The following is a 24,989-nucleotide window of genomic DNA, read 5'->3' as shown; positions in this document are numbered from 1 at the left end:
TCTCTCTCTCTCTCTCTCTCTCTCTCTCTCTCTCTCTCTCTCTCTCTCTCTCTCTCTCTCTCTCGTCTGCCCTGGCAGCCCAAGGGGAATGACAGGCAGCAAGAGCAGTGTTTGATCACTCCTGGCAAAATGCCTATGGGCAGACAATCAAATGCCACTGCCAGGGCAGCAGAGAGACCAGCCTTTCCCTTCTATTCTTCCTCTGTGAAAACAGCTTCTTAAAAAAAAAAAAAAGCTTAAGGACAAAAAGTGTCCACGTTGAGTTGCGAGAGTGACAGAAGCCAGTGAGCACACGTGTCCCGAGCCCCTGGGATGCCCCCAGGTACAGTGCCAGTGGGGACAAGAACAAAAGCTTCCATCACGGTGAGTGACCCAGTGGCAAGAGAGCAACCATCAGGGGAATTCTGGTTCTGACTATCTTGCTTCTCACACTTGGCCTTTAGTTAAAGAGGGCTGGCTGGGACTCTCCTAAGTCCTCTTCTCTGCATCTGAGTGATAAAAGGGGAATGAGAACGTGACTCCCCATCGGGGCACGAGAACAAAAAGCCCTGGCCAGGTCTGGTCTCCCATCAGAAATCAGAACCAGTCTGGCCATGCTTTGTGGTAGAGTCTATTGAAATAGTGGGGAGGAAGTCTGCTTTCTGTAAGGCTGTAAGATGAAATAAAGTGAGTCTTGTAAGCTGGGCAGAGAAGCAGTACTCACAAATGCTCCTCTGAGAACCCTGGAGAATCGGAACCATCTTTCTAGTGGCTATTTGAAGGGAACTTGTTAGACTGAAATAGGCAAGAGCCTATTTCAGATCTGAAAAGAGTTCACTATAGTTTCTTCTTTTAAACAAGAAAATAGAGTGGAGGGAAGCAGGAGGGGGCAAGTTGGATAAAATAAGTTTTCATATCTACAAAGAACAAAGATAACACAATAAATGGGCATACTATGCCCTTCCGTGGAAGCAGGAGTTTCATTGACAAAAGCAAATGTCCCAATGCCTCTGTATGTGTGTGTGTGTGTGTGTGTGTGTGTGTGTGTGTGTGTGTGTGTGTGTGTGTGTACACACAATACTTATCTGCACAACTACTTTCCTGCAAAGAGTCAATGATGATTATAATGCTGTGAGTACCAAATGGAAAAGCTACTTTTGTTTAAATGAGTAATTCTCCTCTTAATTGGGCTGGCATAATAAAAATGATAATGCTATTGAGTACTTGTATTAATAATAATTTTATAATATTATTAATAAGTTAATGTTGGCATCAATAATTAAATAATGCTAATAACAAAAAATTGACATGGTGCTTTAAAATTTGCCAAATGCTTTATATATATGATCTAATTTCATTCTCACAACAACCCTGGAAGTGGGGGGTATGCTGGTCAATATTTAACTGGTTCCCTGGGGGAGAAAAAGGCACTGGTGACACACTTTTAAGTTTAATATGCACTATTAACATTTTCCCTGTCACTTTCTTAGGTCTAGACAGTGAATAAACAATAAATCAAGTCCCGATTTGTTGTTTTTGCTGCTTTCTGAGGTGTAAATGCTCACACTGAATATTTAATAATCAGCTTGCTAACTGGTGGGAGCAGACTTTAGCACACCCTTGCCTGAGAGGTAGGTGTTATTATTACCCTCAATTTACAGGTGAGGTAACTCAAGCAGACAGATTAAGTGACTAGGCCAGGACCAAAGTAATTAGGAACTAAGGCAGAATTCCTGGCTTCCAGTCTAAACTCTATGACACCACCTACCCGCCTATATTTCAGTATGTTCTTCCATAGAGAGAGGTTTCCGAATTAAGTGTATTACACAAAAGTATGATTTGTACTGTATGATTTCTGGTTGGGTGGGGATGGGAAGGGAGTGTGCAGAATCCTACGTCTACATGCCTAGAATGAAAGTAAAATCTACCAAAAGAACTACCACTTATGTGGGTTTAAAGTCTCAAAAGTTTAATTAATTATGATTTGAGGCTTTTAACCTGTCCATCTGGTACAAGCTGTTGACTAGGATCCTGTGAGAAAGAGTTAGCAGCTGTAACAATGCTGTGGATTTATTTATATAGCATATGCAACAGAAAAGCTAAAAGCATTTTGGACCAAAACCTTATTTAGCTGGATTGCTTGAGAAATGGGAAGTTCCGATTAAGTTTTATGGTCATCTGAGGGTCAATTAAATTTTCTCATTACCTAAAGGTTAAGAAGAAATAATACCATTTTATTTTGTTCCTTGTTTTATATTTTCAATTTAGTGCAACAAAGCTTTATTAAGCTGTATTACTAATGTATAAGATTTGTTATTGTTGTCGAGTCATTTTCAGTTGTGTCCAACTCTTCGTGACCCCAATTGGGGTTTTCTTGGCAAAGATAATGAAGTGGTTTACCATTTCCTTCTCTAGCTCATTTGACAAATGAAGAAGCTGAGGCAAAGAGGGTTAAGTGACTTGCCCGGAGTCACAGAGCTCGTAAGCATCTGAAGCCAGATTTGAACTTAGAAAGATAAGTCTTCAGGTTGGGCTTTTTCTTTTTTTTTTTTTTAAACCCTTACCTTCTGTCCTGGAGTTGATACTGTGTATTGGCTCCAAGGCAGAAGAGTGGCAAGGGCTAGGCAATGGGGGTTAAGTGACTTGCCCAGGGTCACACAGCTGGAAAGTGTCTGAGGCCACAATTGAACCTAGGACCTCCGGTCTCTAGGCCTGGCTCTCAATACACTGAGCCACCCAGCTGCCCCCCCCCCCGGGTTGGGCATCTATCCAGTGCCACCTAGCCCCTGTACAAGATACTAGGTTAACTGCTGTGTATTAAAGACAAAAATGGAATATTTCCTGCTTTCAAAGACCTTATATTTTACCATATAGCAAATATACAAATATACATGTGTATATTTGTAAAGAAAAAGTAATTTGAAGGAGAAAGTTCTGGAAGATATTGTGGGGGGGGGGTCAGGGAAAAAATCACCTAAGAGTTGGCACTGGGGCTGAGACTTGGAGGAAGATAAGGCTTCTAAGAGTCACAGATAAGATAATAAGGTAAGATCATTGCAAAAATGAAGGATGACTTGTGTGAATGCATGGGAGTGAAAGGTAGGAGGATTGGTCTGAGAAGCCAGTAGCATAGAGAGCATAAAGCACCTGGAGAGGAGGAACATGGAAATGTGGTTTCAAAGGCTGGAGAGATGGAGTCTGGTTGTAGAGGCCCTAAAGTACCAAGCTAAGAAGTTTGTGTTTATCCTAGAGACCATCCTAGAGCTCCTGAAGGCTTTTGAATGGGTCCATGGTCAGAGATCAGTTCAGAGGCTGTTACAATCATCTAGGTGAGGAAAGTTCTGAATTGAGAGTAATGGCTGTGTGAATAGAGAGGAAGGGAGCATACGTGAGGGATGTTGTAAAGGGAGAATCTCTAGAACCTAGGGATAGGATACAGAGAGTGAAGAGAAGATGAAGAGAGGATTCTGACATTATAAAGTGGGGTGATTGAGACAATGGTGATGCCCTTAAACAGATATATTTAGGGACAAGGTGAATTTAGTAGGGAAGAGGGAGAAGGGCAGTTCTGTTTTAGATGAGTTGAGTTTTGGATGCTCTTGGGACATCCAGATAATACTATCTGGCATGGAGGTGGCAGCAAAAGTGATATGGTACAGGATCCATGAAACTGGATGATATCACCAAGGAGACAATATATATAGAGAAGAGGGTCCAGAATGGAGTTTTGGCGTATACTTTTGCTTAAGGGGATAGAGATGAATGATGAACCAACACACGAGACTTAAGAGGAAGCGATCAGGAAGGTAAGAGAACTAGGAGAGAGCTTTACGAAAAGGTGAGGGAAGAAAGTGGGACCAGAGCAGAGGTGATGGCCTGGAAGAACACGGAGTGATGGGGGGGGGTCTAGAGGTCATAGTGAGGGGAAGTGAGGCAGAGAGAAAGACAGGATAAGAGAAAAGAATAATAGAGGGATATTTTTACAACAATAAATCATAAAGGTATCAGTTATGACTAAGAGTGAGATAAAAACTGTGATTTTTTTTGTGATAGTGAGATAAAAAGTCTTGTGGGTGGGTGGTTGGGGTGGAGTTACATTGTAGGCAGGAGTGTGGGGAGAAATGTTAAACTGGTTCTCTACCCCTTCACCCCACCAACAAAAAAGTATGCCCAACATACTTAAAAAAATTTTTTTTTAAACCTTTACTTACTAATCAATACTAAGTATAGTTTCCAAGGCAGAACAGTAAAGTCTAGGTAATTGGGCTTAAGTGATTTGCTCACGATCACACAGCTAAGATGTATCTGAGGCCAGATTTGAACAGCCCTGGCTCTTTATCCCCTAAGCCACCTAGCTGCCCCTCCATATACTTTTCATTTTAATCCTCCTCATTAACATTTTCCCATCACTACCTTAAGTCTAGACAATCAATAAAAAAATAAATCAGGCTTTGATTTATAGTGTTTGCTGATTTCTGAAGTGTAAAAGCTCACACTGAACACTTACTGGCAGAGCCCTTTGAGTTGGCTCCAGCACAACCATGGATGGAGTTCATGAAAGCTGAAGAAGGCCAACATGTCTCAGGGGATGTATTGTGATAGAGGTAAGCCTGGAACCCGAGGTATTCAACTTATTGAAAACAAATGGTTGAACAAGGTATTGTGTGTGATTGTGATAGAATACTCTTGTGCTATGACAAGCAGAATGGTTTCAGAAAAACCTGAAGAGACTTATATGAACTGATGCAAAGTAAAATGAGCAGAACCAGGGGAATACTGTGCAAAGACAAATTATGAATGACTTAGCTATTCTCAGCAATATAATTATCCAAGACAATTTCAAAAGACTTAGAATAAAAAATACTATCTACCTCCAGAGGATGATGGAATCTGAATGCAGCTTGAAACATACTTTTTTTACTTTATTTTTCTTGTTAGTTTTTTTTGTCTGTGTTTTCTTTTGCAATCTGACTAATATGGAAATGTGTTTTTCAGGACTTCATATATATAAATTGCTTGCTTTCTCAAGGAGGGGCGAGTGGAGCAAAAGAAGGAGAGAATATGGAATTCCAAAATTTAAAAAAAGGATGTTGAATTTTTTAAACATGTAATTGAGGAAAAAAATAAGAGGGAAAAAATAAAAGTTAAGATTGGGTTGGCTTTGTTTAAAGTGAAATTTGTATAACTAAAAAGTACTAGACAAAAGGCCAGATTTAAAAGGAAAAACCCAAATTTTGAAAAAAAGATTTGCAGAAAATGTCAGCTACAAATCTGATACAAAGAATCTCTACAAAACTGATACATCTCCATAAGAATAATAATATGGATTCCCAATCCAATTCAATTGAGCAATTTGCTAAGTAGTTATCATGTTCTAGTGTATTTTATTAGGCCCTGCAAATGCAAAGACAAAAATGGAAAGTCTCTGTTCTCAAGGAATTTATACTGTCCTGGGGATGGGGTGATATGGGGGTAGGGTCACAACATCTACATAAGGGAGTGGTACTCCTAATACTTCAATGACTTCTTGGTGATTTCATTAATGTTGCGGTCGTTCTACTGATTCAAATGATAATACTGCAAGGCCTGTCCATCTAGCTCTACTCTTGTCTCTGTACCCCCATAAATCTACCACAGGGGCTCCTCACAGCAACCCTCTCTTCCATTTCCTGACATTGAGTGGAAACCAATGGAGCTTGTGGGCTCACTATGGTTTATGCCTTTGCTCTTGCTATTTGACCAGCTCTACTTCTTTTTTTTTTGGGTGGTGGTAGTTACATTTCTTTATACCACCACCACTCTTCCTGAATAATTCCTTGCTTGAGGCCTTCCACAGGTCCTCCTGACATCATGAGGATACCAGTGAGGTACTCTGGCTGTCCCTCTATTACCCCTTACTCTTACCATAGAACCAGCCCTCTTCTCTTCCTATCAGACATTTCCATGAGGATATCTTTTATTCTTGCTCTTCTTTAAAGTTCTTCATTGCTCATATTACATTGGTTAAAGGAGGACACAGTAGTCCTCAACAAATACTTCCTGACTGACAGATGGGCTCCACTCACCATTTTTTTCAGTCTCTTCTCTTCTCGCCTCTTTTCAAGTTGGGTCTCTTTTTCTTCTGCTTCTTTTCTCTGACGTGCCTCCTCTTGAGCCTTCAACTGAGCCTATTTAAGAGAGAAATATGTGGAAGGAACCAGACTTCCCTGTTTTTCACTTGTGACCTTTGCAAAGAAATTGGAGTTGTTGAACTGGAAAAATCCTTTCCCTACTTTCCTCCTCACCAAGACATCAACCATCTTTGAGAGAAGTCCATACATACAGGATTATTATAAGATTTAAAACTAGAAGAGACCTGAGAGACCTACTTAATACTAAGGGATCAGAAAAGCAATATTTAGTTTAAAGTTATGATGAGAGTGAAAGTAGATTTCTTCCAAAAAGGATCAATTTATGGTCTTCTTGACATGTGGAATGAAACATGGATGGGATAATTAATTTTTGGTCAAAAACTTTCATGACTGACTTTTTCCTGTGACTTTCAGAATCTGACTTATGTAACCTTTTATTTAAGCAGATCTATTGTATCATCCATATGGAAATTCCTCTAACACAAATCTTCAGCAGGGTATTCAACTATTGATACTACTAATATTGCATGGATATATGCAGGATTTCCTTCTGTTATTCCTGTGGCTCTCAGTAAGTGATGTTTTGGTTACTTATTCACTCCTCTGATGATGATTTTGTACCTTTTTCTCACAATTCTTCATAATGGCCTACAACCTATTTGTGCCCACCATGCCCCTGACTATTGCCCTTTTGGTGACTAACAACTTCAATTTTTTGGAGACTGTGGTGTTCAATGATGTGTAGTCATTACTCTAAATTTGTGAGCCTATCCTTATCATTTCATTTTACCAAGCAACTTGTCTATAGCAGTAGTTTTTTTCTTGGCTTTCCTTGGATCACAGCACCAGAATAGGACCACTAATCACCCTTCTACCAGGATTGTGGTAGAAGAAATCCCTCATCTCAGGAGCTCTAACCTGGTTCTGCTAAGGTACAGCATGCTAACTAAATGCCATCTTGTAAATAAGATTCTTCCTAACAATACTTTTAGTAGTATCCTCCCGCCAAAAGGGCATTTTATTACTAATGAAATTAATAGTTTTTTCTCTTTGGCCAGTATGTTGATACCTTGTTTAAACAAGATGTTATTTTTAAAGCTATCCTAAATATCATTGATCCAAAAAGTTTGATAAGCAAATAAAGCCATTCTTTCATTAAAAATCCCCCTACAAACTCCTTTCCTTGTCTCAAGCAGCCTTCCTGTTTTATTACCAATTTATCTTCCTCTTGTTTCTTCTTGATCTCTGCCAAGAGTTTTTTGCGTTCACTCCGCTGAGCAGCTCTCTCCTCCATGGCTGGAAAATAGTAACAAGGAAGTTCAATACTTCATACCAGAAGTATAATACAAAATAAAGGCCTCACTTTGTGGTATAAGAGATCACTCTCTCTTGTGATTTTCTAGGCATTCAATTTTTTATGTATATAATATATATGCATGTATTACAAATATATTCACATACATTTCTATATACATTTGTGCTTGGGAAGAACAATTAGAAAAATGTATTATTTCTCTGTTTATATTTTATTAATGTTTAAAGTAAGAGCCTGAAACATGACTATAGATCTTGCATAAACAAAATTAATTTGTATTTCACAGTTACCTTTGATTTTTACTAGCCCTTTTTTAATACCACCCCTGGTATGAAAGAGAGAGAGATTCAATTAAACAAAAGTGCATGGAAACAACTAGAAGCCCAAACCCCATTTCATCTTCCCAAATCCCCAACTAGTGAACTTGCTAATTGTTCTTCCTAATATACATAATTACAGTTACTATGCTCATGTGTGTGTTAAGTGTGTGTACAGCAAAAAATAATATGTCTAATTTATCACTGGTTTCTGAAGTAAGCAGAAGGGTTACCAAAACTTTTCTCACAAGATCCTACAAATACACACATATGTATATGTGGAAGAGAGAGTGAGGGACAGAGAGAGAGAGAGACAGACAGACAGACAGACAGACAATGACAGAAAGAAAGACAGAGAAAGAGACAGAGAGACAAAGAGAGAATTACTAAACTCTAGGGTCATGACAATTATATTTTAATCCAAGTTTATATTTCAGATTACCCAGATGGGTGCAGGGAATGGAACTGTACCAGACATTTAGAAAACTGGCGTCTGAAAGATGTTGACTGTTGGTCTCATCTTCTTGCCAGTCTACTAAATATCTAGCCAAAAGAGTAAAATGTGTAAGATGCTCTGCTAACAGAAATCTGTCATCAATTAGGCTTTCATGGTGTGAGGGGGGAGTTCCAGATACTCCTCACCTCTGCCAGTTGACAGCAGATTTCAATTTCTTTGGCCATGCCACCAACAAAGGAGTATTAGAAATGAGGTTCTGCCATAAGTTTGGTGGAACAAATCCCAGAACCAGTTAAAAATAATCAAAAAACAAAGTTTTAAAAAAAATCTTACCTGGTACACAGAGCATTTTTGGTTCTGCCTTTAAGGGTGATTAGAAATTTAAATCTTTATTACATAGTGGGAAGATTTACAGACCAATATCATACTGGTATACAGAATGAGCACTCATTTTTCTCTTTTTATTTTAAATCCTTATCTTCTGTCTTAGAATCAATACTGTGTATTGGTTCTAAGTTTATTGATGCTAAGGCAGAAGAGTGTGGTAAGGGCTAGTCAATGGGGGGGGGGGTAGGGAGGTTAAATGACTTGCCTAGCTAGAGGTATCTGAGGCCAGACCTAGGACCTCCCATCTCTAGACCTGGCTCTTAATCCTCTGAGCCATCTAGCTACCTCATAGCACCCATTTTTTAAAAGGAGAAGGTGTGCTGCTATAGATTGAGGAAAAGAAGAACTTTTCTGAGTAATCAAATATAAAGTGAACCATTAAAAAGCATGGAGTCCCTGATATTTGCTTTCTCTTCCTATCTTGAGCTAAAAATTGAGGACTACTATTAAAAGCTATTGTGGTCCCAGAATGCTTAAAAATATACTAACTCTTGAAACAATTCTTTTTTTAAAAAAACCAAATTGAGAGTTTCTAAATTCCCAAAGTGCTCAACCAGAAGTTTCCTAAATACTCAAAGTAAAATGGGTAAAGAGTGGCAGGTAGTCAAGGAATTACCCTGGAAAGACTGATCTTCCACTCCTGTCATGATTTTAATTGTGCCAATGTTTAAAAATCAGAAGCCCCATCACAATATAATCACAGAATGCCCATCTGAAGCCCCAGAATTTTGCAGAGTATAAAATCTTGTAAAACTCTCATTTAAATAACTGTAATAACCTAATTGATAGGTCAGTCTGATGGGTGCCAGTTTTGCCCAGTTTTTATCTGTGTAGATACAGAGGGTATTCTTATTTGTATCAATGTATCATTTTTGTAGTCTTAAACTTATTACAGAAATGTGGTTTTGGCCAAAAAAAAAATGACATATCAAAAAATGAGAAGTGGATGAAGGATTACCAGAACTGGTTTGGTAAGAGCCTACAAATTCTTGAACCTTGGTGTGAAGTGAATGGTGGAGAATCACACAGCTCAAAAGTGGAGGTAAACCCAGGTGTTTTGACTGTCAGCCTCCTGGCATCCTACAGAGTTGTACCTGCCCATCTCAAGGATCCTCTTGAACATCAGCCTTGACTTCTGTCCCTTTCCCATGGAGAAGAGGGTTTGAGATCTTCAGGGCCTTCGGTGTGGGGGAAGGGACTGAGAGCTAGGCAAATTAAAAATAAATTCTCGTAGACCTAGAGCTGGGAGAAAATTAAGGGGATGCCTATGGTCCAATCCTATCATTTTACAGATGAGGAACTGAGGCCCAGACAGGTTAAAAAACTTGCCCAAGGTCTCACACTTAGTAAAGTAGCAGGAGTGGGATCTGTTATCAGGTCCTCTTGACTCCACATGTAGGGAGCGCCCTTCCCAATCTATCATAAATCCCTCTTTGAGTCTTAGGCCTTGGCCTGAAGGCTCTTCATAGACGGTAGGTAGGGAGCAGTCAGGAGAGAAAACAGCTAAAATGAACAAAGGATAAATGCAAAGAATTTAGCGAAACGAGAAAAATTGAATGAAGTGATACAGAGTGAAGAAAGTGGAGTCTGGAGAGCAATATACCCCAAGAATTACAACACTGTAAATAAAGTCAACTTGGAAAAGCCAAAGAGATTTCTGAGTCAATATGTTCTGGGAGCCCAGAAAAGAAAAAGAAGCCTACCTTTTAGAATGGGGTGAGGTGTTACCAACTGCTTTGACTTCTTTCTGGATGCATAAGGGGAGCTCTGAGAATCAGGCTTCGGGCTATCAATCCCAGAGGACGGACCAGATGAGCTACAAAAAAGAAAACATAGAGTAAAGATTTTTTTTTAAACCCTTACCTTCAGTCTTTGAATCCATACTGTGCATTGGTTCCAAGGCAGAAGAACAGTACGGGCTGGGCAATGGGGGTTAAGTGACTTGTCTTGGGTCACACAACTAGGAAGTGTCTGAGGCCAGACTTAAAGATTTAATCATTCCTTTTCCTAAAACCCTTCGGCTAATGCCTCCAAAGAAGTTGATAAACTTTAGTTGATCTTTACTCCAAAGAGTAACCAAATGATTAAGAATCCCATATAAAACTGGTGTAATGAGGAAGTTATATGGTGTTTTCATTTCCCACCCAGTGCTTCAAAATTCTGGTCTTCACCATCTCCTAAATGTTCTGTGTAGAAACACAAGCCTGAAAAATGTACAGTCCTTAAGACTTCAGTGGTTGTTAGAGAGACTTTGGGGTCACCATAGAGTTCAACAGGACAAGAAGCCTGTGCCGTTATTATGGAGGAATGATTCTGGATCTCCACCCACAGACTAGGGCAGGTAATCAGACCCAGGGATCATAGCATTTAGAACACATTCTGTCCTACTTCTTCTCACTTTCTAAACATAAAGAGAAACAATTAGAGCAAGTTATGGTTTTTCTCCTTCACAGTATAGTGACTGGGCCAATCCATCATGAATGTCATGGAAGCTAACCACAGGGCAGATTTGTCAGGGAGAGACACCTAGCTGGGCTATTCCACTTGTGTCTGCTCCACACATCATGTTACTTAGTCTAACTGGGCTTCTCAAAGTGGGCACCAGTCCAAGGAAAGAGGAGGGACAGAGAGAAGGAAAGAAAAAAAAGGTGAGTAAGGGAAGGAACATGAACTCTGGGGTCTGGGAGAAGACAAAGGCACCTGTTTTTCCCAAAAGTTCTGAAAAAAGAGGAGATTGGCAGGTGGGAATATTATAAACTGACACTAGCCTTTAGACAAAACCCAAGGGGCTTAGTTGTGCTCTTATCATTTGATGTATTTTGTTTTTGTTTTTGTTTCTTCTCAAACCTTTCCCTTCTCTCTTAGTATCAGTTCTAAAGTCAGAAGAGTGGTAAGGACTAGGCAATTGGGCTTAAAGTGGCTTGCCCAGGGTCATAGAGTTAGGAAGTGTCTGAGGCCAAATTTGAAACCAGAACTTCCTGACTCCAGGGCTAATACTCTATCCACTGTGTTACCTAGATGTCCCATGCAACGTACTTTGAAATGATCTGGCGTCCCTTCTTTAACTTCTCCTCCCTGGTGTTTGACATCAGTCGGGTGAGTGCTGCAGTCACTGCTGTAGCCCGCTCCGCCTCTTCTCTTGCCTCCCTTAGCCTCTGGTTTCCCTGAAGTTCAAGGATCATTTTCTGTTGTTCCTGGAGTTTCTTCTTTTGCTCTTCAATCACTTGTTGCTGGAAAATGTGGCGGTTGTGGAAATGGCTCATGTAAGGGGACAAGGGTTTCTGGTTGGGAGTTCTGAATTGCTGATTGCTGCAAAACTGATGCAAAGACTCACAACTTGGGTTCTTGGACTGAGGAAGCTCTGGGGAGTTCTGAGGGGATGGCTGTAGGGGTACTTGGTAGCCAGACTTGGATTTTTTGCATAAAGGAGGACTGGCTATGTATCCATCACTGCCAGAAGGCTTCTCCTGGGAAAAGGCCACTTCAGGCACCTGAAAGGGAAGAATACATTATATTTAACCATAATGAGATCATACATTTAGGTCGATTGGCTTTGCTTCATTCAGGAGCCATAGAGCATGTGTCTTAGACTCCATCCCACTGTCGCCCATGCTGTAGCATTGACCCCAGTAGGCTTCCTCTAATTCCCTAATCCTGGCCAGGCCACTGTTAAATAATAGTTACAGAGGGGATAGGAGAATCAAGAAACAGGAGAATATAGATGGATATACACACATCTATATTATATATAGATATACACACATCTATATTATATATAACATATAACATAGATATACATGTATCTTTTTTACATGTTATATAGAGATGGACATACACATATCTATATATAATATAGATAGATCAGGGCAAATCTATCCTTGGGGTAGTAATAACATCACTGTCACATATGAAGGCAGATACATTCAATCAAAACTGATACTTGTAATTATTTATTTTGGCAAGAGACACAAGAGGCCGAGATGGGCTACCTCCATGTATGAGGAGGTCCCAGGAGTTTTACTATGCCCATTACCCCTTTGTCATCATAATGCCAGGTCTGACTATGTAGCATGGACACTGAACTTGGCAGTAAATTGGTAATTTAATACATTTTTCCTCTAAAATATTTTAAAGCTAAAAATGCCTTAGTGAATCAAATCTCACGTTTCTTTTTGAGTCTAACATTCATTCATTCAACATACATTTGGTAACTACTTATTATGTAGGCCTAGCCAAAACACTGTCCTTACCCTCAAGAACCTTGCAATCTAGGAGGATAAAAATAGGGATAACTATTATTATATAATCCCTGTATAACATAAGTGTGCTAGGGAATTGCAAGACAATTGTAGAACAAAGTCTTGAAGTTGCCTTCTGCCTTGGAGAAAAGCCTTTTCCACCTTGGCAAAAGAGGGAAGGAGGCTCCTGCCTGTCCTGGTATAGCCCAGCAAGGCCCATGGAAAGCCAAGAAATAGTATTTACCACAAAGGCTAATAAATTTTTAAAAAATTAAGAATTAAGAGAGACAATAAAGCAACATTGAGCTTGAGGGTAAGGCTATTATTGCCCCAAGAGAAGAAGGGAAGCCTTTGGAGAAGTGAAGGTATTTGAGGCTTTAAAAGACAGATAAGAATTCACATCTTGAATTATTGCAGGCACTGGGGGCAATGTGATGGAAGGCATGGAGGCAAGAGAGTGAGTGGTTCTTTGGAGTACTCCAGTTTGGTTGGGGCAATAAGAATCAAGCCTGGGGAGATAGAGTGGTGCCTAGATGTGCTGGGCCTTGAGTATCAGGCAAAGGATTTTAACCTTTAATCCTGGGGGGATCCTTGGTAGGAAGGTGCTGAATATTTTTGAGCAGGGAAGTGACAAGGCCAGAGTTGTTTCATAAAGGTTATTCTGGCAGCAGCATGAAAGACCAAAGGGGATGGGGAGAAAATTGAGGGAGAAAGATGTGTTAGGAAGCAATTGCATTATTTCTGGTGATTGGTAAGGAGTGGCAGGGGAGACCAACGGGTGGAAAGGACATTTCAGAGGTGAAATCTATAGGACTCAATAGGAAATGAGAAGTTGAGGGAGAAGGAAGGATCAAATATTATGAAGATGGGAGACAGGGATGGAAAAGGAGGTCCCACAGAAAAAGAGTGAAATTGGACGAATGAATAGGTTTGGGTGGGATTGGTTAATTGTCAAGTACCTACTCTGTGCCAAACACTGCTAAGTGCCAGAGATACAAAGAAATGCAAAGTAGTCTCACACTCTAATGGAGAGAAAACATCTAAAAAATCATGTACAAATAAATATAGACAAGATAAAAGGAAAATAATCAACAGAGGGAAAGAATTAGGAATTAAGAGGGATTATATATAGAAGGTGGGACTTGACAGAAGCCAAGGAAGCCAGGAGGTAAAGAAGAGGAAGGAGAACATTCCAGGCTTGGGGGACAGTCTATAAAAATGCAGTCGGGAGATGGAATGCCTTGTCCATGAAACAGAAAGGAGGCCAGGATTCCTGGATCCGATCAAAAGTATATAGTAGAAGGGGCAGCTGGGTAGCTCAGTGGATTGAGAGCCAGGCCTAGAGACGGGAGGTCCTAGGTTCAAATCTGGCCTCAGACACTTACTTCTCAGCTGTGTGACCCTAGGCAAGTCACTTGAACCCCATTGCCTACCCATACCACTCTTCCACCTATAAGTCAATACACAGAAGTTAAGGGTTTAAAATTAAAAAAAAAAAAAAAGATTTAAGCTCTGCAGCGGAAGAGACTCCCATCTAATTAAATCCTCTCCTTTAAAAAAAAAAAGTATATAGTAGGGTGTAAGGTAAGGTGATGGCCCTAATTTTTTCATTAAAATTTGGAGCAGGGTTCTCAGCTGAAAGGGAGTAGCCATGGGATGTTTTGGGAGGGATAGAAAGTTGGAAGAGACCCTGTGGTCAATGGAAGAGTGAGTTAATTGGGGAGGTATAGAAAGAACTCCTAGAAGCAATGCAGGCCTAATTAGTGTTATGTAAAACATAAATTTGTAAGGGACTCAGGTAGAATAGTTGCATGATTTTCTCCAGCTTCATAGCAGCATCTGTGTAGGAGTGAAGGCAGTGAATGGTGGGAGTCATCCAAGGCTGAGGCTTGACAAGGCACAATTGGAGAAAGGATAAAGAGGATAGGGGATTTAACAGAAGAGGGAAGCAAAGTGTTGAAATGGTTCACCTATGGGCCATAATGGGTAAAGGAAGATAGTATGGCCTGAGAGAGAACCATGAATTTGAGGGATTGGAGGATACAGTGTGGAGAAAGAGCAGGGTTTGGTATGAGAAAGCACAGCTTTGGCAAAAAAGTCAATAGATTGTGATCAGATTAGGGAACTTCAGAATCCATAAACATATAAAAGGTATATTTGTGGGTGACTGAAAGATAAAGAGTCTGAACATCTTTTTGGGAGGCTGAAGGGGTGAAGTAGACTGTAGGAAATCAGTAGGTTGAGGAATTTGGAAGTTCACATGTTTGAGGGAGTATTAATATGCATGTTGAAGTCTCCTAGTAGAAGGAAGTTGGGGAAGAGAGAAAGATTGTGAGCCAGGTACTGAACTCACTTAGCAAGGAAAGGATGTATGTGTTTTGGTTTTTTTTTAACCTCCTTTTCTGTTTTAGAATCAATATTATGTATTGGTTCTAAGGCAGAAGAATGGTAAGGGCTAGGCTTGGCTGCAGTCACAAAGCTAGGAAGTCAGATTTGATCTTGGAGGTTTGAAGTCAACAACTACCAGGACTTTGAATGGGTAGTAGATGTGGACCATATGGACCTTAAAGGAGGAGAGGTTCCTGAGAAACTAAAAGCAGCAATGGGGAACCAGTGAGCTGAGAGGAATGAGTGCTAGAAAGGATGGTCAGGGAGGCAGTGTCATTAGGAGGGAGTCAGGTCTCAGTGAGAGACAAAAGATGGAAGGAATAGGAAATGAAAAAGGTTTATAAGTAAATCAAGTTTATTACTTAAGGAAAAGGCATTCAAGAGGGCAATCAGAAGGTAGTATCTGGCTCAGACTTTGGGGAGGGAGTTGAGGCAATTGGGAATAACGAATCAGATAGTAGGGGGATGGGGAATGGCCTTTAACAGCTGATAGTTTCATAGCATTTTAAGGTTCACAAAATGTTTTTTCTACATATGATCTTATTTAAGCCTCACTTCTGGGTTCATAGAAATGAAGTGCTTTTCTTGTGGTCACACAGTCAGTAAGTGTTAGGGGTGGGATTCAGATGCAAGTTCTCTCCTGAATTTAAGTTTGGCATTCTTCAAACTTCATCATGGTGTCTTTCAAAATTCATCAGTTATAAATGCTGCAAAGAGGCTAAGGTGTTTGAGGACTGAAAGAAAGACAATGGACTTGGTGACTGGGATGTCTTTAGTAGAAGAAGCTTCAGCAGAGTCAAGGGTGCAGAAGCCAGATGCAAGGGGTCAAAGAGTAAGTAAGTGACGAAGAAGTCAATGTCAATGTATTCAGCAGAGACAATTTATTTTATTTTATTTTCCCTCAAGAAGTGTAGCTGTGAGAAGAAAAATGGGACAGTGGCTAGATGTTATGTAAAACTTAGATTTGTTCAATTGTACAAAAAAATCAAACCACTCCCTAATTGATAAATGGACAAGGGACATGAATTGGCAATTTTCCGATAAAGAAATCAAAACTATCAATAAGCACATGAAAAAGTGCTCTAAATCTCTAATAATTAGAGAAATGCAAATCAAAACAACTCTGAGGTGCCACCTCACACCTAGCAGACTGGCTAACATGACAGTGAAGGAAAGTAATAAATATTGGAGGGGATGAGGCAAAATTGGAACATTAATGCATTGCTGGTGGAGTTGTGAATTGATCCAACCATTCTGGATGGCAATTCTAAACTATGCCCAAAGAGCGCTAAAAGACTGCTCGCCCTTTGATCCAGCCATACCACTGCTGGGTTTATGCTCCAAAGGGATCATAAGGAAAAAGACTTGTACAAAAATATTTATAGCCGTGCTCTTTGAAGTGACAAAAAATTGGAAACGGGGTATGCCCTTCAATTGGGGAATGGCTGAACAAATTGTGGTATCTGTTGGTGATGGAATACTATTGTGTTCAAAGGAATAATGAACTGGAGGAATTCCATGTGAAATGGAAAGACCTCCAGGAATTGATGCAGAGTGAAAGGAGCAGAACTGGGAGAACATTGTACACAGAGACCAATACACTGTGGTAAAATCGAATGTAATGGACTTCTTTACTAGCAACAATGCAATGATCTAGGACAATTATGAGGGACGTATGAGAAAAAATGCTATCCACATTCAGAGGAAGAACTGTGGGAGAAGAACCACAGAAGAAAAACAACTGCCTGATCACATGGGAGGATGGGGATATAATTAGGGATAGTGACTCAAAATGAGCACCCTAGTGCAAATATTAACAATATGGAAATAGGTTTTGATCAATTACACATGTAAAATCCAGTGGACCTGTGTGTCGGCTGTGGGAGGGGATGGCAGGTGCGGGAGGGATAGAGCATGGGTCCTGTAACCATGAAAAAATGTCCTAAATTAATTAATTAAATACAAAATTTAAAATAAAATAAAAAAAGTAAAACTTAGATTTGTGATGGATCCAGGTTAGTAATTTCATGACCCTAAGAAGGGAAGGATTTTTTTTTTCAGTTTGGGGAAACCTAAGCATGTTAGTAAGCAGAGCCAGTGGTGAAGGAAATGTTGAAGATTCATGAAAGAGAAGAGATAACTTCTGAAAAGAGATTTAAAAGGAGATGGGAGGGAAGGGGCCTAATGGGTTGTTGTGGAACAGTAATACATTTTCTTCTGTGATCAAAGGGAAAAAAGGTGTGGGTGATAATTTTGAGAAGTTTTGAGGAAGTGGGCTGAGGATTGTCTTGGTTTCCTCAATGAAACTGTCTGCTCTAAGTGTGAGAGATGGGGTAGTAAGGCTTGGGATGGGAAGGAGAGGAAAAGAATTTTGGAACAGAAAGTATAGGGAATGAGACATATTGTTCATAAAGACTGAGTAAGAGGATTATGGAGCTGTAGCAAGGGCCCAGATGAGGTTGTATTACATGGAGAATCCCGGGCAGGTCACTTATCCCTGTTTGCCTCAGTTTCCTTATCTTCCTTTTTAAATTTTCTCTTCTGATGGCTCAACTTGGACCCAAAGTAAGGAAATCAGATGGTAGAAGCCACACAAAGTGAGGATTCCCAGGTTTGGAATGACATCAGTTTAATGGAGTAAGGGATTCTAAGGAATTAGTGAATCATTAAAGTGTACAGCATGCCAAAATTGGGGGTGAGGGCAAGTGAAGCTACTGAAAAATTACAAATGTACCATAAAGCAGGCTGTCATTCCTGGGTTATAAGAGTTCTTGGGAATAAGACGTGTCTAAAACTTGGGGTGAATGGGGTTGACAAACTTAGAAATGGAAGGAACCTTAAAACCTTAGAGATTGTTTAGAGGTAATGCTTTCATTCTACAAAGAGAGAAAATGAGGCCCAGCCCAGTTAAGTGACTTGCTAAAATCACACAGGTAGCCAGTGACAAAGCCAATATTTAAACCCAGGCCCTCTGAATCCAAATCTAGAATTCTTTCCACTCAATCACACTGCCTCCCCAGTGATTCTCTTGAATTACCTATTTTTCAGCCAGAGGTGGCTAACTCAGCATGTCTATCATGTAACCATGGTATTTAAGAGTATGCTTTCATGTGTCAAATACCTTTACATGTATTATCTCATTCAAAAGCTTGGGGCTTTCAGATTTAGTTCCAGGAAGAGGGTGGAAGGGAAGGAAAGAAAATCTCCTTAGCGAACTTATCTACTGCCAAAATAATCTTGTAATTAAAGCTGTCCTCCTAAAATGCTTTGAATCCACATAGTCCAAGGTCTCAGCAGCTTTTGTGTCTGCTATCTACAGTAGTAGGAGAGGCAGAAGACCTTAAAGGGCCTTAGATGGCAAGCCTCTAACTTTGCTGCCACAATAGTGCCATGCACTGTGCTTGAAAATCATTTGGACGAGGTTTTTTTCTAAAGATCCAAATGAGGTAAAAAGATTTGCTATTTGGAAGTTTTTACCATGTGATTCATACTTTTGCAGGTAACTTTTCGTTTCAGAAATGTCAAAGGACAGTTATTCCTAGGAATAGTAACACCTGCTCACATAATTTAGCCTGTGTTTTAGGGTTCTTTTAAACTTTGTTGTATAATGATATATTATTAACTCAGCAAGACTGAGCAAAAGCTTGAAGTACAGCCACAAGATTTCTTTTGGATTATGGTGACTTTTTGTTGTAAAGCTAAGAATTTAAAAAAAAGCATAATGGTACAGATTGTTCTTAATAATACAAGGCCAAGCAATCTGGCTTAATTAGAGAAAATCACCCATCATCCAACTGATAATTTTGAAAATTTTCAAGGCACAATATTCTTAGTACACTTAAGTGTTCTTGGTAAACCAGTTCCTATAATTACATAATTAATGAGCATCTAAAGTTTCCACATTCTCACTGGTGGGTGTTATATTCATTATCTGGGAGAACATTATAGTTTCTTTAGTTACCCATTTAGTATATTATAACATTTTATTTTCATTTGTCTTATTTTTTGGCAGCCTTAACCCTTTCTTAGTTTCAGTTTTTGGAGATATTTAAGTCCAAGAAATTAGCAACTAACATTGTTTTCAGTGAATTAAAATTATCTTAAATAATTTTTTCATAATAATTGGTCAACAGCTGAACTTTTAAGGTAAAAACTTTTCATATATATATATATATAAAGATAATATTTATGACAGAAGATTGGGTCAGTTTGGAAAGTGAAAAAGAAATTGTGTAACTGATATAAAATCTGGTTCACTTCTTTTAAATAAAAGCTGTACATTGTGTTGGGAAGTCAGAGGGCAAAAACCACATAAATATATATTTCTCTCTTGGATCCTCTTTCCCTGGAATATACAGAGGCAAAAAACCAAAGGGCAGCTACATGGGGGCAGTTTCAGGAGTCAGGAAGGCTCCTCTTTCCAAGTTTAAATCTGGCCTCAGACACTTGCTAGCTGTATGATCCTGGGCAAGTCACTTATCCCTGTTTGCCTCAGTTTCCCCATATGTAAAATGAGTTGGAGAAGGAAATGGCAAACCACTCTAGTATTCTGGCCAAGAAAACCCTAGATAGGACCAGGAATAGTTGGACATAACTAAAAAATAACTGAAAACAACAAAAACCCAGTCTTTACTGCTGGGAGTCCTGAGAGTGAAATTCTGATCTTAAATATATCATGTAGTTACATATTATAGACTATAAACATGTTATGTAATAGGTACATATTATATAACATAACATATGTTTATATAAATGTGATACTATATTACATAAGTATATCATATTTAAATCTGCTTAATTTCACAGGTCTAAGGCAAAAGTCCTAGGAGGTAATGCTACTGTAGCTATAACGCTATACCTCAGAGAATAATTTCTTCATGTAATTTTGATGGGGCTTGTAGAATTCAAGGAATTTTTTGGAAGACGTTTTAAGAGCAGTTCAAGACTTGCATGAGTAGTTTGCTTTTTCTTTTTAACCTCTCTGCTTCTGAAGGGATGTTTCACTTTGTTTTTTTCAGTCCTGTTACATAGAGGCAGGGACTGGATTTGTGATTTTGTTGGCATAGGGAATTCCTGAATAAGAAAACTCCCTCTGCCAATGCAGGTTGGCACCTTTTCTGCCACTTAGTCTCAGAGATCTGCCTGCAACACTGAGGGTTTAAGTGATTTGCTCAGGGTATACTCTCAGAGTTTGTCAGATGTGGGGCTTCACTCACATCTTCCTGGCTTTGAGGTCAGATTGCTATTCATGATACTACTACATACAACTCTACGTAAGACCTAATTATACTGAAAACCAGTTTGATTAAGAAAAAAAAATGGCAAGGACAATAACTTTTTAAAATCAAACTAGTTTTTTTTTTGGTAGGAGTAAAGGTAAGAATGTAAGATATAATGTATAATAAGAATAAATTGTAAGAATAAATTCTGTTCTGGTTTCACTTCCAAGCTAAAGAGACCATTTAAACAATTTTTTTTTAAACTCTTACTTTTCCATTTTAGAATCAATACTGTGTGTCTGAGGCCACATTTGAACCCAAGATCTCCTGTCTCTAGGCCTGGCTCTCTATCCCCTGAGCCATTTAGCAGATTCTTCCCCCTTCCCTCTTTAATTTTTAAGAGAACTAAGCAAAGCAATCTGAAATCTTTTGTTAAATGTCAAAAAGATTTCCTGTGGTAAGTGATGGGGACTTCTAGGTACCATACTTAGAACAAGAAAGGCAGAATTTAAGTACAAAAAAGAGAATAAGCAAAAAAAATACCTCTTCTTTTTTTACAGATGAATTTTGGGACTTCCTTTTCTCCCCATTTCTTGTGTCACAGGATCCATTTAAACTAAGTTTCCCCAGATACGCTGCCTTCAGTAACTCATCCATTTTCTTCCGAGTTTCTTCTTTTTTCAATTCTAGTTCTCTCTTTCCAGTTTCTTTTCTATATATGAGTTGCCAGTGTGTAAAGTGTTGTCTTAGAATTCTTTTCTGGTTGAAATCGGTTGCCAGTTGTTGTTTTCTAGATCATAAGGCAAAAAAGGAGCTGAAACTCATTTTTATGTTCACAAAGAGATTATAATATGAAACCCACATCCATCCTAGTTACAACTCATTCTTTTGTACTGTGCTGGCCTGGATTCTCTTATATATTCCCTCGGTTTAATTCTCTTCCTGGAAGGATAGGCCTGTTAAGATATTAACTCTGTGAAAAGGATAATTGTTTTATTGGAACAAGTCCTAAAAAACCTATTTAAAAGCAATTTGTGATCACTGTGAAGTCACTTGTGATGCAAGATGGGTGGGCAGAACTTTAAACAAAAATTTTAGTGCTCCCCCAACATGCACCTTGTGGCAAAGAGGATAAAAGTCTACTCAAATCAATGATTGAAGATATGTTCAAGAGCGAAAGTGGATGCTGGATGGAGAGATCTAACCTTAGGACAGGGCTAGAAGGACAAAACAACCCTAGGACGCTGCCCCATAGTGATGTATGTGGGATACACAAATCTGGGCCACTAAGGAGCTAATGGCAGCTCAGTGATGGGGAGGTGAATGGGGTGGGTAAAGCTAGGGGCCTTGGGTGTAGCTGCAGGGAGAATGGGGCAGGAAATATACCAATTTCTTATCTTTACTCATTATTCTTCCTAACTAGCTGCTAAACTCAATTGTTTCTACTACCTGAAAGCCTACAAGTGCTACTGGCACCTTCTAAATTTTGGTATCCTTAAGCAAAGCTCTAGCTGCCACATATTTGTTATGACCCTGGGGATAGGACTGGGTAGTTATATAATTAATTTCTTATTTAATTTTTTTTAAAAAATGAGGTAAGAGGGAAGGGATGTTTAGATATTTTAAGAAAATTGAATATGTGACATTCTTATAGCGTGGCAAATTTGCTCAGGTTATTCCTTATCATTGGGTACAACCTTTTCCTTTAGTTGTTTTATTCCTAAAAAAGACTCCTTTATAAAGCCTTTTTTAAACCTTCTAATTGAAAACAAAATTCCTTGAGGGCCTTTCCTTCCTTCCTTCCTTCCTTCCTTCCTTCCTTCCTTCCTTCCTTCCTTCCTTCCTTCCTTCCTTCCTTCCAAAACCCTTATTTTATGTCTTAGAATCAATATTATGTAATAGTTCTAAGGCAGAAGAGGAGAGTAAGGCTTAGGTTGCAAGGGTTAAGTGGCGTGCTCAGGGTCACACAGCTAATAAGTGGCTTAGGCCAGATTTGAACCCACAACTGCATAGCTCTGGACCTGGCTCTCAATCCATTGAGCCACCCAGATGCCTCCACCAGGACAATTTTTTTTTTAATTCCATGGTTCCATGATTCTTGATTCCCCCCCAACCTTCCTAGCTCCCTCATCCCCTCCAAGAGCTGACAAGCAGTTCCACTGACTTATACATGTGTCATTATTCAAAACCTATTTCCATGTTATTCATATTTTCAGTAGTGATCCTTTAACATCAAAACCCTAATCATATGCCTAAAGAACTACTTGATTGATCATATGTTTTTCTTCTGCATTTCTGCTCCCACAATTCTTTCTCTGGATGTGAATAGCATTCTTTCTCATAACTTCCTCCGGATTGTCCTGGATCATTGCATTGCTGCTAGTAGAGAAGTTTGTTACATTCAATTGTGCCACAGTGTATCAGGCTCTGTGTACAATGTTCTCCTGGTTCTGCTCCTTTCACTCTGCATCAATTCCTAGAGGTCGTTCCAGTTCACATGGAATTCCTCCACTTTATTATTCCTTTGAGCACAATAGTGTTCCATCACCAACATATACCACAATTTGTTCAGCTATTCCCCAATCGAGGAACAACCCCCTCATTTTCCAATTTTTTGTCACCACAAAGAACACAGCTGTAAATATTTTTGTACATGTCTTTTTCCTTATTATCTCCTTAGGGTACAAACCCAGCAATGGTATGGCCAGGTCAAAGGGCAGGTATTCATTTAAAGCCCTCAGAGCACAGTTCTAAATTGTCCTCCAGCATGGTTGGACCAATTCACAACTCCACCAGCAGTGTATTAGTCTCCAGGACCATTTCTTATATAAATTTTATATACTCCATTTTCTAAGATAGAATTTTGAATTCAAAAGATGTTTAATAAATGTTTGTTAAATTATATTATAGTCTTGAGCTTTGCCAGATAAAGAAAATCTCTCTAAAGATAGGTAGGATGTATTAGGACTACATTCTACAGTACCACTAGACTAGTGATTTCCAAATGTTTTGCTCATATATGCCTATCATTACAGCATTTTGAGCATGTTACATATTTAAATATTGTAAACTTATACATGTGCATAAGTAAATGTGTACATGTCTATTTATACATAAGACATATGTACTACTATACCAATAATTATTTTCATTACAAAACTTGTACAAACTTTTTTAAAAGAATGAGATAAAGATTAGGCAGCATTTGATTCTAGAATCAATAGGGAGTCATTGAGTTTATTAAGTCATTTAATTCATATCCACCACCCAATTAAAATCCTGGTAGCTTTTTGTCTACCAGTCTCCAGGACTTTCTACTTCTTTTCTCGTAGAGTTCAAGGTCTGGCTCATAGTTTTCCTTTCCTCCTTAAAACTCTTGCCATCAAACAAGGGAACTTCAATATATCTATATCTCCCCCTTCAAACACCCCAGCCTCACCTTTCCTCAATTTGCTTACTTCCTATCCTTCTCCATCCCCCCTTCTTCAGACACATGGTTATACCCTTGTTCTTGAAATCATCCATAAATGCAATGCTTCCATGTTCTTGATCTCTGAAATTGTCATTCCCCTACTTCAGTTGCCTGGCAATCCCAAATCCTGTTCTTCATCCACATTCTGACCCCCAATCCCTCACCTCCTCAATTCTTTCCCAGGTCAATACCCCTGAGCTAGCTGTACTCTACTCCCTTCTCCATTTTAACCCCTTTGAATGAATTAGTCCAACACTACACTTTCCTTTTCTTGGTGGTAATTATACTTTGCTAATTAATTCAGTATCCCATTCACCACTGTGATTCTTCCAAATCTTTTCATCCCCCCTCAGATATACCCATGGTTCTCCCTCCCTCTGTCCTCTTAGATGACCTGGCCTCATGTTTTTGGGGAAACAAATTTAGGTCATTCTCCAAGAGCTCTCTCCCCATCTCCTGATCTTCCATCACCCAGACACCTTCTGCCACTGTCTCCTTCCTCCCTGTCTCACAGGAAGAGGTGGTCCTTTTTCTTGCCAAGGCAAATACTTCTGTTAACACAGGTCTGATCCCATCCCAACTTCTGCAGACTGCCTCCTCCATCACCACCCCCTCCCATGCTCTCACTTATCTTCAGTTTCCTCTATCTTCAAAAAATCTTCCCTTGATCCATTTGTCCTCACTAGTGATTGTTTCATACATTGCCTCCCTTTTGTGGTTCAACTCTTTGAGAAGGCTGTCTATCACTGGGGTCTTCATTTTCCTTTCCCTCACTCTTTCCTTAACTATACAGACTGACTTCTGACTTCATCATTTGATCAAAATTGTTCTCTCCAAAGTTGCTAATGATCTATTTAATTGTCAAATCCACTGGTCTTTTCTCAGTTCTCATTCTTCTAGACTTTTCTCCAGCCTCTAGCATTATCAATCATCCCTTTCTCCTGGACACTCTCATTTCTCTAAGTTTTTTGGGACATTTCTCTCTTATTCTTCTTTTCCTGTCTATCTGACTGTTCTTTCTCAGGCTCCTTTGCTGGAACTTCATCCAGGTCGCACTCACCAATGGGGATGTTGTCCAGGGTTCCG

At 39.3% G+C, this 24,989-nt stretch overlaps 1 protein-coding gene across 1 annotated transcript in view; it reads right to left on the bottom strand.

The window, feature by feature from the left end:
- CCDC191 (coiled-coil domain containing 191) overlaps window positions 1–24,989 on the bottom strand; it is a 117,675-nt gene that overhangs the window by 28,950 nt on the left and 63,736 nt on the right. The window contains exons 9-13 of the mRNA XM_044669178.1: window positions 20,975–21,221; window positions 11,623–12,077; window positions 10,290–10,402; window positions 7,324–7,406; window positions 5,955–6,146 (exon numbers count right to left, since the gene is read on the bottom strand). Of these exons, the coding sequence (XP_044525113.1) occupies window positions 5,955–6,146; window positions 7,324–7,406; window positions 10,290–10,402; window positions 11,623–12,077; window positions 20,975–21,221 (1,090 nt within the window). The remainder of the gene's footprint in view (window positions 1–5,954; window positions 6,147–7,323; window positions 7,407–10,289; window positions 10,403–11,622; window positions 12,078–20,974; window positions 21,222–24,989) is intronic.

Source organism: Gracilinanus agilis, chromosome 3 (assembly GCF_016433145.1).
Source record: "Gracilinanus agilis isolate LMUSP501 chromosome 3, AgileGrace, whole genome shotgun sequence".
NCBI lineage: Eukaryota > Metazoa > Chordata > Mammalia > Didelphimorphia > Didelphidae > Gracilinanus > Gracilinanus agilis.
This window is presented reverse-complemented; position numbering and strand designations above follow the sequence as displayed.